Here is a 14,344-nt window from a genome sequence, read left to right on the forward strand (position 1 = left end):
TTATCTCGGAAAGCAAAAATGGGTATGTTTGAAGGAATAGTGGTTCCAACAATGTTGTATGGTTGCGAGGCGTGGGCTATGGATAGAGTTGTGCGCAGGAGGATGGATGTGCTGGAAATGAGATGTTTGAGGACAATGTGTGGTGTGAGGTGGTTTGATCGAGTGAGTAACGTAAGGGTAAGAGAGATGTGTGGAAATAAAAAGAGCGTGGTTGAGAGAGCAGAAGAGGGTGTTTTGAAGTGGTTTGGGCACATGGAGAGAATGAGTGAGGAAAGATTGACCAAGAGGATATATGTGTCGGAGGTGGAGGGAACGAGGAGAAGAGGGAGACCAAATTGGAGGTGGAAAGATGGAGTGAAAAAGATTTTGTGTGATCGGGGCCTGAACATGCAGGAGGGTGAAAGGAGGGCAAGGAATAGAGTGAATTGGAGCGATGTGGTATACCGGGGTTGACGTGCTGTCCATGGATTGAATCAGGGCATGTGAAGCGTCTGGGGTAAACCATGGAAAGCTGTGTAGGTATGTATATTTGCGTGTGTGGACGTATGTATATACATGTGTATGGGGGGGGTTGGGCCATTTCTTTCGTCTGTTTCCCTGCGCTACCTCGCAAACGCGGGAGACAGCGACAAAGTATAATAAAAAAAAAACTGTATTTTTTACTTTGTTTGAGTATGGCTCCTAATAAAAAGGTATAACCTAAAGCTTAATCTGGCTAATAACTTGTAGAAACTAACACCTTGTCCATGTAACTAAATACAGATGTTTCTTCATATTTTCCAGACAGTATTTCCACCCATTCTTAATTCACTCTGAATAATTGTATTGTGCTGCAGGTGACACTGGTTTTCCATGGAACACTCTTCTTGATTACCATTCATGGTCTGATTTTTTTTCCTTTCGTAATCCTCCCCATTGGCATTTTTTCTCTGAAAAGCTTTCCTTTTTTTCTTCTTTCATAATCCTCCCCATTGTCATATTTTCTCTGAAAAGCTCTTTCCTCTTTTTCTTCTTGCATGATGCCATATTTGTGTAGTACTAAACCTGGCTAAATTATCAGGTTTCTTTTAACAGTTCATCACCGTTCCTAACATTGCACTTCAGTTCGCTACTTTTATTTGTTTTTTGTTATATTGTAAAGTCCACCTCTTCATTCTGCTACCTTTCAAAAACCATCACTATACTATTACTGGTACCAGTTTTTCTATTCACTAGTTTTGCAGTTGAAGAATTTTGATGCATATAACCAGATATCTTTCATACACCCTATGGAAATTCAGTGAATTCTCATAACCTACTATTTATTTTTTACTGTTTTCACCTTCTTTCTTAAAGAAAGTTGAAATATCCAAATATATGTTTTCCTGCCTGTTTACTTGTATATCCTCCCTTTTCCTTCCAGGTAAGATAGATATCTTGAAGAGGGAATACTCCTTGAAAAACCAGAGCTATAAGATCATCAGTATCCATAATCATACCACCATTGCTGTCAACATAATAGATATTGACAAAGAGAATATCGGTTTCCTGATTGTCCAGGCTCACTCTCAGAATCGATACCTCATTCTTAGTGACACACTGTAAGTACTGGAATAAGTGGAATGTAGAAAAATTTGCTAGATGATGGAATAAGGTAATGTAGATGAACTGTTTTTTCGTAAAGCAGAAAAATGAACATGAATTGGCAGACACCTTAAGAGCTCGGATTAATTTCTTCTTTTTCTTTGTCATATTCTGTTTTGTTTTCTCACCTACCTCAAATGGCTTTAACTCAGACATAGTTTTTGCCTGTGCCTTGTCAATAACTACAAAACAAAGCTTTTTTCTGTTATCATTTACCATCATTGCATTCTAGTTGTATATGAGCAGAGTATTACATAGAAAAAATTTTCTCATAAGCCTGAGCATTGGCGGAATGCGTGCATAGTGCCATTGTACCAAGGCAAAGGGGATAAAGGTGAATGTTCATACTACAGAGGCATAAGTTCGTTGAGTATTCTGGGGAAATTATATGTTAGGGTATTGATTGAGAGTGTGAAGTCATGTACAGAGCATCAGACTGGAGAAGAGCAGAGTGGTTTCAGAAGTGGTAGAGGATATGTGGATCAGGTGTTTGCTTTGAAGAATGTATGTGAGAAATACATAGAAAAACAGATGGATTTGTATGTAGCATTTATAGATGTGGAGAAGGCATATGATAGGGTTGATAGAGATGCTTTGTGGAAGGTCTTAAGAGCATATGGTGTGGGAGGTCAGTTGCTAGAAGCAGTGAAAAGTTTTTACCAAGGATGTAAGGCATATGTACAAGTAGGAAGAGAGGAGAGTGGTTGGTTCCCAGTAAATGTTGGTTTGTGACAGGTGTGTGATGTCCCCATGGTTGTTTAATTTGTTTATGGATGGGGTTGTTAGGGAGGTAAATGTACGATTTTTGGAGATGGGTGAGTATGCAGTATGTTGGGGATGAGAGGGCCTGGGAAGTGAGTCAGATGTTGTTCTCCAGTGATATAGCTCTAGTGGCTGATTCGGGTGAGAAGCTGCAGAAGTTGGTGGCCGAGGATGGAAAAGTGTGTGAAAGAAGGAAGTTGAGAGTAAATGTGAAGTAGGGTTTAGGGTCAGTAGGGTTTAGGGACAAGGTAATTGGGAGGTAAATTTGAATGGACAAAATCTGGAGGAAGTGAGGTGTTTTAGATATCAGGGAATGGACTTAGCAGCAGATGGAACCATGGAAGTGAAAGTGAGTCACAGTGTGTGGGAGGGGGCAAAGGTTCTTGGAGCATTGGAGAATGTGTGAGGAGGGGAGATATTATCTCAGAGGGCAAAAATGGGTATGTTTGAAGGAATAGGGGCTCCAACAATGTTGAATGGTTGCAAGGCATGGGCTATAGAGAGGGTTGTGCAGCAGAGGGGGGATGTGTTGGAAATGAAATGTTTGAGGACAATATGTGATGTGAGGTGGTTTGATCGAGTAAGTAATGAAAAGGTAAGAGAGATGTGTGGTAATAGAAAGAGTGTGGTTGAGCAGAGGAGGTTGTGTTGAAATGGTTTGAAATGGTGAGGAAAGATTGACAAAGAGGATATATGTATCACAGGTGGAGGGAAGAAGGAGACACAGGAGACCAAATTGGAGATAGAAGGTTTTTATCATATTTATTATACTTAGTCACTGTTTCCTGCGTTAGTGAGGTAGTGCAAAAAACAGATGAAAGAATGGCCCAACCCACCCACAAACACTTGTATACACATAAACGCCCATGCATGCTCATATACATACCTATACATTTCAATGTATACATACATATACATACACAGATATATACATATATACACATGTACATATTTATACTCGCTGCCTTCGTCCATTCTCGTTGCCACCCCGCAACACATGAAATGGTGTCCCCCTCCTGCTGCATGCGCATGAGGTAGTGCTAGGAAAAGACAACAAAGGCCACATTCGTTCACATCCAGTCCCCACGAAACTTTCCATGGTTTACCCCAGACGCTTCACACACCCTAGTTCAATCCATTGACAGCATGTCAACCCCAGTGTACCACATCTTCCAGTTCATTCTATTTCTTGCATGCCTTTCACCCTCCTGTATTTTCAGGCCCCAATCACTCAAAATCTTTTTCACTCCATCCTTCCACCTCCGATTTGGTCTCCCACTTCTCCGTATTCCCTCCATCTCTGACACATATATCCTCTTGGTCAATCTTTCCTCACTCATTGTCTCCATGTGACCAAACCATTTCAATACACACTTTTCTGCTCTCAACCACTTTCTTTTTATTACCACACATCTCTCTTACCCTTTCATTACTTAATCAAACCACCTCACATCACATATTGTCCTCAAACCTTTCATTTCCAACACCTCCATCCTCCTCCACACAACCCTTTCTATAGCCCATGCCCCACAACTATATGATATTGTTGGAACCACTATTTCCCTCAAACATACCCATTTTTGCTCTCTTAAGATAACATTCTTGCCTTCCACACATTCTTCAACACTTCCAGAACCTTTGCCCCCTCCCCTACCCTGTGACTCACTTCCGCTTCCATGGTTACATCCGTTGCTAAATCCACTCCCAGATATCTAAAACACTTCACTTCTTCCAGTTTTTCTCCATTCAAACTTACCTCCCAATTTACTTGTCCCTCAACCCTACTGAACCTAATAACCTTGCTCTTATTCACATTTACCCTCAGCTTTCTTCTTTCACACACTTTACCAAACTCAGTCACCAACTTTTGCAGTTTCTCACTCCAATCAGCCACCAGCACTGTATCATCAGCGAACAACAACTGACTTGGTTCCCAAGCCCTCTCATCCAAAACAAACTGTACAACAGGTGGAAGGATGGGGTGAAAAACATTTTGAGCAATTGGGGCCTGAACATACAGGAGGGTGAGAGGTGTGCAAGGAATAGAGTGAATTGGAGCAATGTGGTATACTGGGGTCAATGTGTTGTCAATGGAGTGAACCTGGGCATGTGAAGCATCTGGGTAAACCATGGAAAGGTCTGTGGGGCCTTGATGTGGAAAGGGAGCTGTGGTTTCAGTGCATTACACATGACAGCTAGAGACATGAGTGTTAACGAATGTGGCCTTTTTGTCTTTTCCTGGTGCCACCTCACTGGAGGTGGGGGGAGGAATGCTGTTTCCTGTGTAGCAGGGTGACGATGGGAATGGGTGAAGGCAGCAAGTATGAATATATACATGTGTATATATGGATGTATATGTGCATGTGTGGGCATTTACATATATGTATGTGTATGTGAGTGGTTGAGCCATTCTTCGTCTGTTTCCTTGCGCAACCTCGCTGCTGCAGGAAACTGATTAAGTATATAAAGATGAATGTAAATATTTATGTACATATACATGTACATAGGTTCGTATTCATACTTGCTCATCTTCATCCATTCCCGGTGCCACCCCACCCCACAAGAAATAGTATTGCCACCCCCTTCATCAGTGAGGTAGTGCAAGGAAACAGACAAAAAAAGGCCACATCCACTCACACTTATTCTCTAGCTGTCATGTGTAATGCACCCAAACTACACCTCCGTATCCACATCCAGGCCCCATAGACCTTTCCATGATTTACCCCAGACATTTCACCATGCCCTGATTCAGTCTATTGACAGCACTTCAATCCCAGTATACCACATTGTTCCAATTCTTTTTATTTTGTGCTCTTGCGCATTTAGGCCCCAGTCATGCAAAATCTTTTTCACTCCATCTTTCCACCTCCACTTTGGTCTCCTGCTTCTCCTTGTTCCCCCCACCTCTGACACATATATCCTCTTTGTCAACCTTTCGTTACTTATTCCCTCCATGTGTCCAAAACACTTCACATATATATACACACCCAATACATCTGTTGCTCCTTTCACCCTGGCAAGGAATCCTCTTGAGCCAATGAACATTGCCTTATTTGCACACTTCTACTCTCTAGCTATCCAAAATATTGTACTGAAACCAGAGCTTACTATCCTCAACCAAGTCCCTCAGGTTATTCCATGGTTTACCTTGACCATTTTGTATGCATTGGTTCAGTCCATTTACAATATATTGCCCCCATATTATGCTGATCCATATCATTTGATCCCAAGCACACCTTCACCCTCTTGGATTTTCAGACCCCAGTACCCCTGAACCCCCTCCACTCCATCCTGTAATTTCTCTCTCTGTCTCCCCTCCGCCTTGCTCCCTCCACTTTTGATCTAGATTTTCTCGCTCTGTTCATCCTCTCCATATTTCTAAACCATTTCAGCACACTTTGGCTAGCTCTATAAATCTGAACTAAGTACCACATCTGTCTCTCATAGTCATATCCTTACACAATCAACCTTCCCTACACCACATATCATCATCAGGCATTTCATTCCCAACTTTTCCTTCCTTTACCTTTGCACTCAAGACCCAAGACCCATACCTATTTTACACTTGTCAGCATAACTGTACTTTCAGGTTTACCCATCATCTCCCAGAGTTTGACCCCTTCTCCATATGCTTCTCATTGCACCCAGGACCCTGGACCTCTCCCACCATATGACTCATGTCACTTCAGCCTTCATGTTTCCAATAATCTGCCACATTCATTCCCAGGTACACACCAACATTTAGATTAAGTATTTTTAGAAAGACTGATGTACTCTGTTATCATTTATGTTATGCAAGGTTAGTGTAATATTTATTTGATATTAATTTATCATAATCCTTGTTATTTTTGTTAAACCAAACCTTTTTCCAATGATGTTATGGACTTGTTCCTTTAGAAGTGAAAGTTTAAGATCTGATAATTTTTTGGACAAAATTCTTGTACTCTCCTTTCATGAGTGTTGGACTACTCTTTTGCTTTTTTTTTCTTTAGTTTAAACTCATCTCCCTATATATGCATATCAAACCAGCTTTGATTTTCTTTGATATCATCTTGCTATAACTATATTATTCTTATGTCACCAAGCAAAATTCTTCATGATCTCAAAGTGAGTCCTGACAAATGTTTTACTTGTACTGTGATTAACAGTGTAACTCATGAATGTCATAGGTTTAGGCTTAGGAATGAAACAATGCAGCCATCTTACAGCAACCCAGTTAATTGGGATGTGATAATAAAAAGTGTGGTTGAAAGAGGAGAAGAGGATGTGTTGAAATGGTTTGGTCACATGGAGGGAATGAGTGAGGAAAGATTGACAAAGAATATATATGTGTCAGAGGTGGAGGGAATAAGAAGCTGGAGACCAAATTGGAAGTGGAAGGATAGAGTGAAAAATACTTTGATATCTTGGGGTGGACTTACCAGTGGATGGAACCATAGAAGCGGAAGTGAGTCACAGGGTGGGGGAGGGGGCAAAGGTTCTGGAAGCGTTGAAGAATGTGTGGAAGGCAAGAATGTTATCTTGGGGAGCAAAAATGGGTATGTTTGAAGGAATAGTGGTTCCAACAATGTTATATGGTTGCGAGGCATGGGCTATAGATTGGGTTGTGCAGAGGAGGGTGGATGTGTTGGAAATGAAATGTTTGAGGACAATATGTGGTGTGATGTGGTTTGATCGAGTGGGAGTGGGAGACCTAATTGGAGGTGGAAGGATGGAGTGAAAAAAAGTATGAACGATCAGGGCCTGAACATAGAGGAGGGTGTAAGGCGTGCAATGAATAGAGTGAATTGGAACGATGTGGTATACCAGGGTCGACATGCTGTCATTGGATTGAACCAGGTCATGTGAAGTTTCTAGGGTAAACCTTGGAAAGTTTTGTGGGGCCTGGATGTGAAAAGGGAGCTGTGGTTTCGGTGCATTACAAATGATGAATGTGGCCTTAGTTGTCTTTTCCTAGCGCTACCTCATGTGCATGTGGGGGAGGGAGGTGTCATTTCATGTGTGGCTGGGTGGCGGCGGGAATGGATGAAAGCAACATGTATGAATATGTACATGTGTATATATGTATATGTCTGTGTATGTCTATGTATGTATACATTGAAATGTATAGGTATGTATATGTGCGTGTGTGGACATTTATGTGTATACATGTGTTTATGGGTGGGTTGGGTCATTCTTTCGTCTGTTTCCTTGCGCTACCTCGCTAACACGGGAGACAGTGTCAAAGTATAATAAATAGAAGAGGGTGTTTGAAATGGTTTGGTCACATGGAGAGAATGAGTGAGGAAAGATTGACAAGGAAGATATATGTGTCAGAGGTGGAGGGAATGAGGAGAAGTGGGAGACCAAATTGGAGGTGGAAAGATGGAGTGAAAAAGATTCTGAGTGATCAGGGCCTGAACATGCAGGAGGGTGAAAGGGGTGCAATGAATAGAGTGAATTGGAATGATGTGGTATACCAGGGTCGACGTGCTGTCACTGGATTAAATCAGGGCATGTGAAGCGTCTGGGGTAAACCATGGAAAGTTCTGTGGGGCCTGGATGTGGAAAGGGAGCTATGGTTTCGGGCATTATTGCATGACAGCTAGAGACTGAGTGTGAACGAATGGGGCCTTTGCTGTCTTTTCCTAGCGCTACCTCGCACACATGGGGGGGGAGGGGGATGTTATTCCATGTGTGGCGAGGTGGCAATGGGAATGAATAAAGGCAGACAGTGTGAATTGTGTGGATGTGTATATATGTATGTGTCTGTGTGTGTATATATATGTGTACTTTGAGATGTATGGGTATGTATATTTGCGTGTGTGGACGTGTATGTATATACATGTGTAGGGGGTGGGTTGGGCCATTTCTTTCGTCTGTTTCCTTGCGCTACCTCGCAAACGCGGGAGACAGCGACAAAACAAAATAAAAATAAAAATATGAATAATATATATATATATATATATATATATATATATATATATATATATATATATATATATATATATATATATGGAGTGAAAAAGATTTTGTGTGATCGGGGCCTGAACATGCAGGAGGGTGAAAGGAGGGCAAGGAATAGAGTGAATTGGAGCGATGTGGTATACCGGGGTTGATGTGCTGTCAGTGGATTGAATCAGGGCATGTGAAGCGTCTGGGGTATACCATGGAAAGCTGTGTAGGTATGTATATTTGCGTGTGTGGACGTATGTATATACATGTGTATGGGGGTGGGTTGGGCCATTTCTTTCGTCTGATTCCTGCGCTACCTCGCAAACGCGGGAGACAGCGACAAAGCAAAAAAAAAAATATATATATATATATATATATATATATATATATATATATATATATATATATATATATATATATATATATATATATATATATATATCTTTTTATTCTCCCTAAAATTTAATGATACTCTCTCACCCCAACTCTCATTTGCCCTTTTTTTCACCTCTTGCACCTTTCTCTTGACCTCCTGTCTCTTTCTTTTATACATCTCCCACTCAATTGCATTTTTTCCCTGCAAAAATCGTCCAAATGCCTCTCTCTTCTCTTTCACTAATACTCTTACTTCTTCATCCCACCACTCACTACCCTTTCTAATCAACCCACCTTCCACTCTTCTCATGCCACAAGCATCTTTTGCGCAATCCATCACTGAATCCCTAAATACATCCCATTCCTCCCCCACTCCCCTTGCTTCCATTGTTCTCACCTTTTTCCATTCTGTACTCAGTCTCTCCTGGTACTTCCTCACACAGGTCTCCTTCTCAAGCTCACTTACTCTCACCACCCTCTTCACCCCAACATTCACTCTTCTTTTCTGAAAACCCATACAAATCTTCACCTTAGCCTCCACAAGATAATGATCAGACATCCCTCCAGTTGCACCTCTCAGCACATTAACATCCAAAAGTCTCTCTTTCGCACGCCTGTCAATTAACACGTAATCCAATAACGCTCTCTGGCCATCTCTCCTACTTACATAAGTATACTTATGTATATCTCGCTTTTTAAACCAGGTATTCCCAATCATCAGTCCTTTTTCAGCACATAAATCTACAAGCTCTTCACCATTTCCATTTACAACACTGAACACCCCATGTATACCAATTATTCCCTCAACTGCCACATTACTCACCTTTGCATTCAAATCACCCATCACTATAACCCGGTCTCGTGCATCCAAACCACTAACACACTCATTCAGCTGCTCCCAAAACACTTGCCTATCTTGATCTTTCTTCTCATGCCCAGGTGCATATGCACCAATAATCACCCACCTCTCTCCATCTGGAGGGAGGTAAATAAAGTGCGTAAGACAAGGGAGCAAATGGGAACTTCAGTGAAAGGCGCAAATGGGGAGGTGATAACAAGTAGTGGTGATGTGAGAAGGAGATGGAGTGAGTATTTTGAAGGTTTGTTGAATGTGTTTGATGATAGAGTGGCAGATATAGGGTGTTTTGGTCGAGGTGGTGTGCAAAGTGAGAGGCTTAGGGAAAATGATTTGGTAAACAGAGAAGAGGTAGTAAAAGCTTTGCGGAAGATGAAAGCCGGCAAGGCAGCAGGTTTGGATGGTATTGCAGTGGAATTTATTAAATAAGGGGGTGACTGTATTATTGATTGGTTGGTAAGGTTATTTAATGTATGTATGACTCATGGTGAGGTGCCTGAGGATTGGCAGAATGCGTGCATAGTGCCATTGTACAAAGGCAAAGGGGATAAGAGTGAGTGCTCAAATTACAGAGGTATAAGTTTGTTGAGTATTCCTGGTAAATTATATGGGAGGGTATTGATTGAGAGGGTGAAGGAATGTACAGAGCATCAGATTGGGGAAGAGCAGTGTGGTTTCAGAAGTGGTAGAGGATGTGTGGATCAGGTGTTTGCTTTGAAGAATGTATGTGAGAAATACTTAGAAAAGCAAATGGATTTGTATGTAGCATTTATGGATCTGGAGAAGGCATATGATAGAGTTGATAGAGATGCTATGTGGAAGGTATTAAGAATATATGGTGTGGGAAGCAAGTTGTTAGAAGCAGTGAAAAGTTTTTATCGAGGATGTAAGGCACGTGTACGTGTAGGAAGAGAGGAAAGTGATTGGTTCTCAGTGAATGTAGGTTTGCGGCAGGGGTGTGTGATGTCTCCATGGTTGTTTAATTTGTTTATGGATGGGGTTGTTAGGGAGGTGAATGCAAGAGTTTTGGAAAGAGGGGCAAGTATGAAGTCTGTTGGGGATGAGAGAGCGTGGGAAGTGAGTCAGTTGTTGTTCGCTGATGATACAGTGCTGGTGGCTGATTCATGTGAGAAACTGCAGAAGCTGGTGACTGAGTTTGGTAAAGTGTGTGAAAGAAGAAAGTTAAGTGTAAATGTGAATAAGAGCAAGGTAATTAGGTACAGTAGGGTTGAGGGTCAAGTCAATTGGGAGGTAAGTTTGAATGGAGAAAAACTGGAGGAAGTAAAGTGTTTTAGATATCTGGGAGTGGATCTGGCAGTGGATGGAACCATGGAAGCGGAAGTGAATCATAGGGTGGGGGAGGGGGCGAAAATCCTGGGAGCCTTGAAGAATGTGTGGAAGTCGAGAACATTATCTCGGAAAGCAAAAATGGGTATGTTTGAAGGAATAGTGGTTCCAACAATGTTGTATGGTTGCGAGGTGTGGGCTATGGATAGAGTTGTGCGCAGGAGGATGGATGTGCTGGAAATGAGATGTTTGAGGACAATGTGTGGTGTGAGGTGGTTTGATCGAGTAAGTAACGTAAGGGTAAGAGAGATGTGTGGAAATAAAAAGAGCATGGTTGAGAGAGCAGAAGAGGGTGTTTTGAAGTGGTTTGGGCACATGGAGAGAATGAGTGAGGAAAGATTGACCAAGAGGATACATGTGTCGGAGGTGGAGGGAACGAGGAGAAGTGGGAGACCAAATTGGAGGTGGAAAGATGGAGTGAAAAAGATTTTGTGTGATCGGGGCCTGAAGATGCAGGAGGGTGAAAGGAGGGCAAGGAATAGAGTGAGTTGGATCGATGTGGTATACCGGGGTTGATGTGCTGTCAGTGGATTGAATCAGGGCATGTGAAGCGTCTGGGGTAAACCATGGAAAGCTGTGTAGGTATGTATATTTGCGTGTGTGGACATATGTATATACATGTGTATGGGGGTGGGTTGGGCCATTTCTTTCGTCTGTTTCCTTGCGCTACCTCGCAAACGCGGGAGACAGCGACAAAGCAAAAAAAATATATATATATATATATATATATATATATATATATATATATATATATATATATATATATATATATATATATGTTATCCCTGGGGATAGGGGATTAAGAATACATCCCACGTATTCCCTGCGTGTCGTAGAAGGCGACTAAAAGGGGAGGGAGCGGGGGGCTGGAAATCCTCCCCTCTCTCTTTTTTTTTTTTTTTTTTTTCCAAAAGAAGGAACAAAGGGGGCCAGGTGAGGATATTCCAAAAAAGGCCCAGTCCTCTGTTCTTAACGCTACCTCGCTATCGCGGGAAATGGCGAATAGTATGAAAAAAAAAAATAAATATTATATGTATGTATATATATTGTTCCTGGAGATAGGGGACAAAGAATACTTCCCACATATTCACTGCGTGTCATAGAAGATGACTAAAAGGGGTGGAAGTGGGAGGCTGGAAATCCACCCATCTTATTTTACTTTTCCGAAAGAAGGAACAGAGACATGGGCCAAGTAAGGATTTTTTCCCCCTGAGGCTTGGTCATATGTTGTTGATGCTACCTCACTAATGCAGGGAATGGTGAATATGTTATCTTTCTTTTTTTTCTTGACTTACTGAAGGACAAATTTTCATGAAAGAGTCCTTGTGTAACCTAGGGCCTTTATAAAGGCTCCTGTAACCTTGAAGCAGGGAGAAGTAGCCTCCCATGTAGTGAGAAATTCTTTGATAAGACTGTACTGCAATTGATATAGCTTCACCAAAAGTGACTTTTCACTTCTATTGTAACCTCAAGCAGGTGGGATCCATTAACACCTCAGTTATGTATAAAACATATTGTATGTGTGTAAAGCCATGAGAGCGACAACAAGAATGTAAAAATCTATCTCCATGATAAACAGATAGTAATCATACACACACACACACACACACACACACACACACAATGACAATTAATCTGATAGTATGTGGTAGGAAATAAGCTGCAGGAATGTGTGCGTAAGACTTGGCGGTCAGCATTATCCCCAACATTTTGCAAATGTCCCTCCTTAGTAGAGTAGTATAGGAAACAGAATGTCTTCTGTCAGATAATAGAACTGCAATCAAAAACAAGGATAAGAAATGATTCAACAAGCTGTTTACATCTAGATTTTGGCTAAAATGAAAATACACTTCCCAAATTTGGTCACTGCCTTTTTTAAAGAACTGATAGAAAAGGTCCAGAAGAGAGTGACAAGGGTAGTACTAGAATTGATTTACAGAGAAAGGTTAGAGGCCTTGAATTTGTCCACTATGGAAAAAAAGAAGAGTAAAGGGTGACCTGATCACAAACTTTTGAGATTTTAAACCAATTTGATGAGTTATACAGTGAACACTTTTTTGAGAGATGGAATGATAGAACAACCAGAGACCATAACATGAAATTTAGCAAGATAGTATAAGATGGATGGAATAAGGTTATTGATGAAATGATGGATGTGGACAATGTAGAGAAGTTGTCAAGTTGTATAATAAAGTGCAAAAGATGGGACCCCATGGGTGTAGAATTTCTTGTTCATATAATATAAATAAGTAATTACATACAACTGTGTGTAGCATTGGAAAAATAAAAAAGCCAGCAGTTCATCCACCCCCTTGAGGTTTATGTCTTAGGATAAGGTATGCATATGTGTGTGTGTGCATATGTGTATGTGTATACACAGAAGAGTAAAGACATGGTAAACATGATTAGTAATTACACAAAAGACAAAACACAACATTCCCTCCTGGCTGGAAGGTGTTATAAAGATAAGAATGCAGTAATGCAGTGTCTCCCAGAATTAAGATGAAATGCATTAACATCATATTAAGAGAGTTATGAAATGATTTCCAGCTTAAAAGAATTGGTTCCATTCATGAGTCAAACAGGTATAGTCTAATGTCAATAGTTGTGGCATAGTTGAGTTAAGACACTTGTATGCTAAAGCTTCAAATAAGCTAAGACATTATTAAGGACCTCAACACCCCTGGTCAGTTTTTTAATGAGTATATAGTGGATATTAGCATTTTAATGGTCATATCAAACACTTAATATAGTGGATATTAGCATTATGATGGTCATATCAAACACTTAGTAATAAGAAGTAGAGAATAAACTAAGCATCTAATAAGAGGCATATTTTCTTTAATATTATACAGTGGCTTCTGTTATTCCATAGGAAATTCTGAATTGCCTTCCTCTATGAAATGAGTGTTGCTGTCCACCATTTATAGGGAATGATTAGAGATGAGTAATAAAACACATAAAGCATTGTTACTCTTACTGTAATATTCAGTGCTGCAGTTGATTGAAAGGATAGATGTTAAAAGCTTTATACTCTTCTAAAAAAGTTAGTAAGATAATGTAGCATTATATGTTTGCTTTAGTTTAAGAACTTGAGTTGCCTGTTGTGTAAGGGAATATGTCTGGTGTAGATGGTTTGAGGTGTTAGAAGCAAGGCTCATTTTTGTTTCAAGTGTGTATAGCTTGAAGTGAGAAAGCTTACAAAAAGCTTTCATCTGATGGAGCAACTTACTGAGTCTCATAATTAAACATTTTGTTATTGATTGAGAAATCATGAAAAATTCAGTGTGAAAATAGAAAACTTAGTGAAAATAGAAAGTTTAGTGTGAGAAGGTTCATTGTTTACTGTAGGAGTATCCATGATCTTTTCATGCTTTAAATGCCGTGACAAAAAGGATGAACACTACATTGAGCATTTTCAAACAGTGCATGATGTTGGTGGTTGAG

The 14,344-nt window shown here is 40.6% G+C and overlaps 1 protein-coding gene across 1 annotated transcript in view; it reads left to right on the forward strand.

Annotated features, from left to right (window-relative positions):
• The window catches only part of LOC139756137 (transmembrane 7 superfamily member 3-like), a 39,246-nt gene that overhangs the window by 7,226 nt on the left and 17,676 nt on the right, over positions 1-14,344 (forward strand). The window contains exon 2 of the mRNA XM_071675247.1: positions 1,403-1,580. Within this exon, the coding sequence (XP_071531348.1) occupies positions 1,403-1,580 (178 nt within the window). The remainder of the gene's footprint in view (positions 1-1,402; positions 1,581-14,344) is intronic.

The sequence above is a fragment of the Panulirus ornatus genome, chromosome 20 (assembly GCF_036320965.1).
Source record: "Panulirus ornatus isolate Po-2019 chromosome 20, ASM3632096v1, whole genome shotgun sequence".
Classification (NCBI taxonomy): Eukaryota; Metazoa; Arthropoda; class Malacostraca; order Decapoda; family Palinuridae; genus Panulirus; species Panulirus ornatus.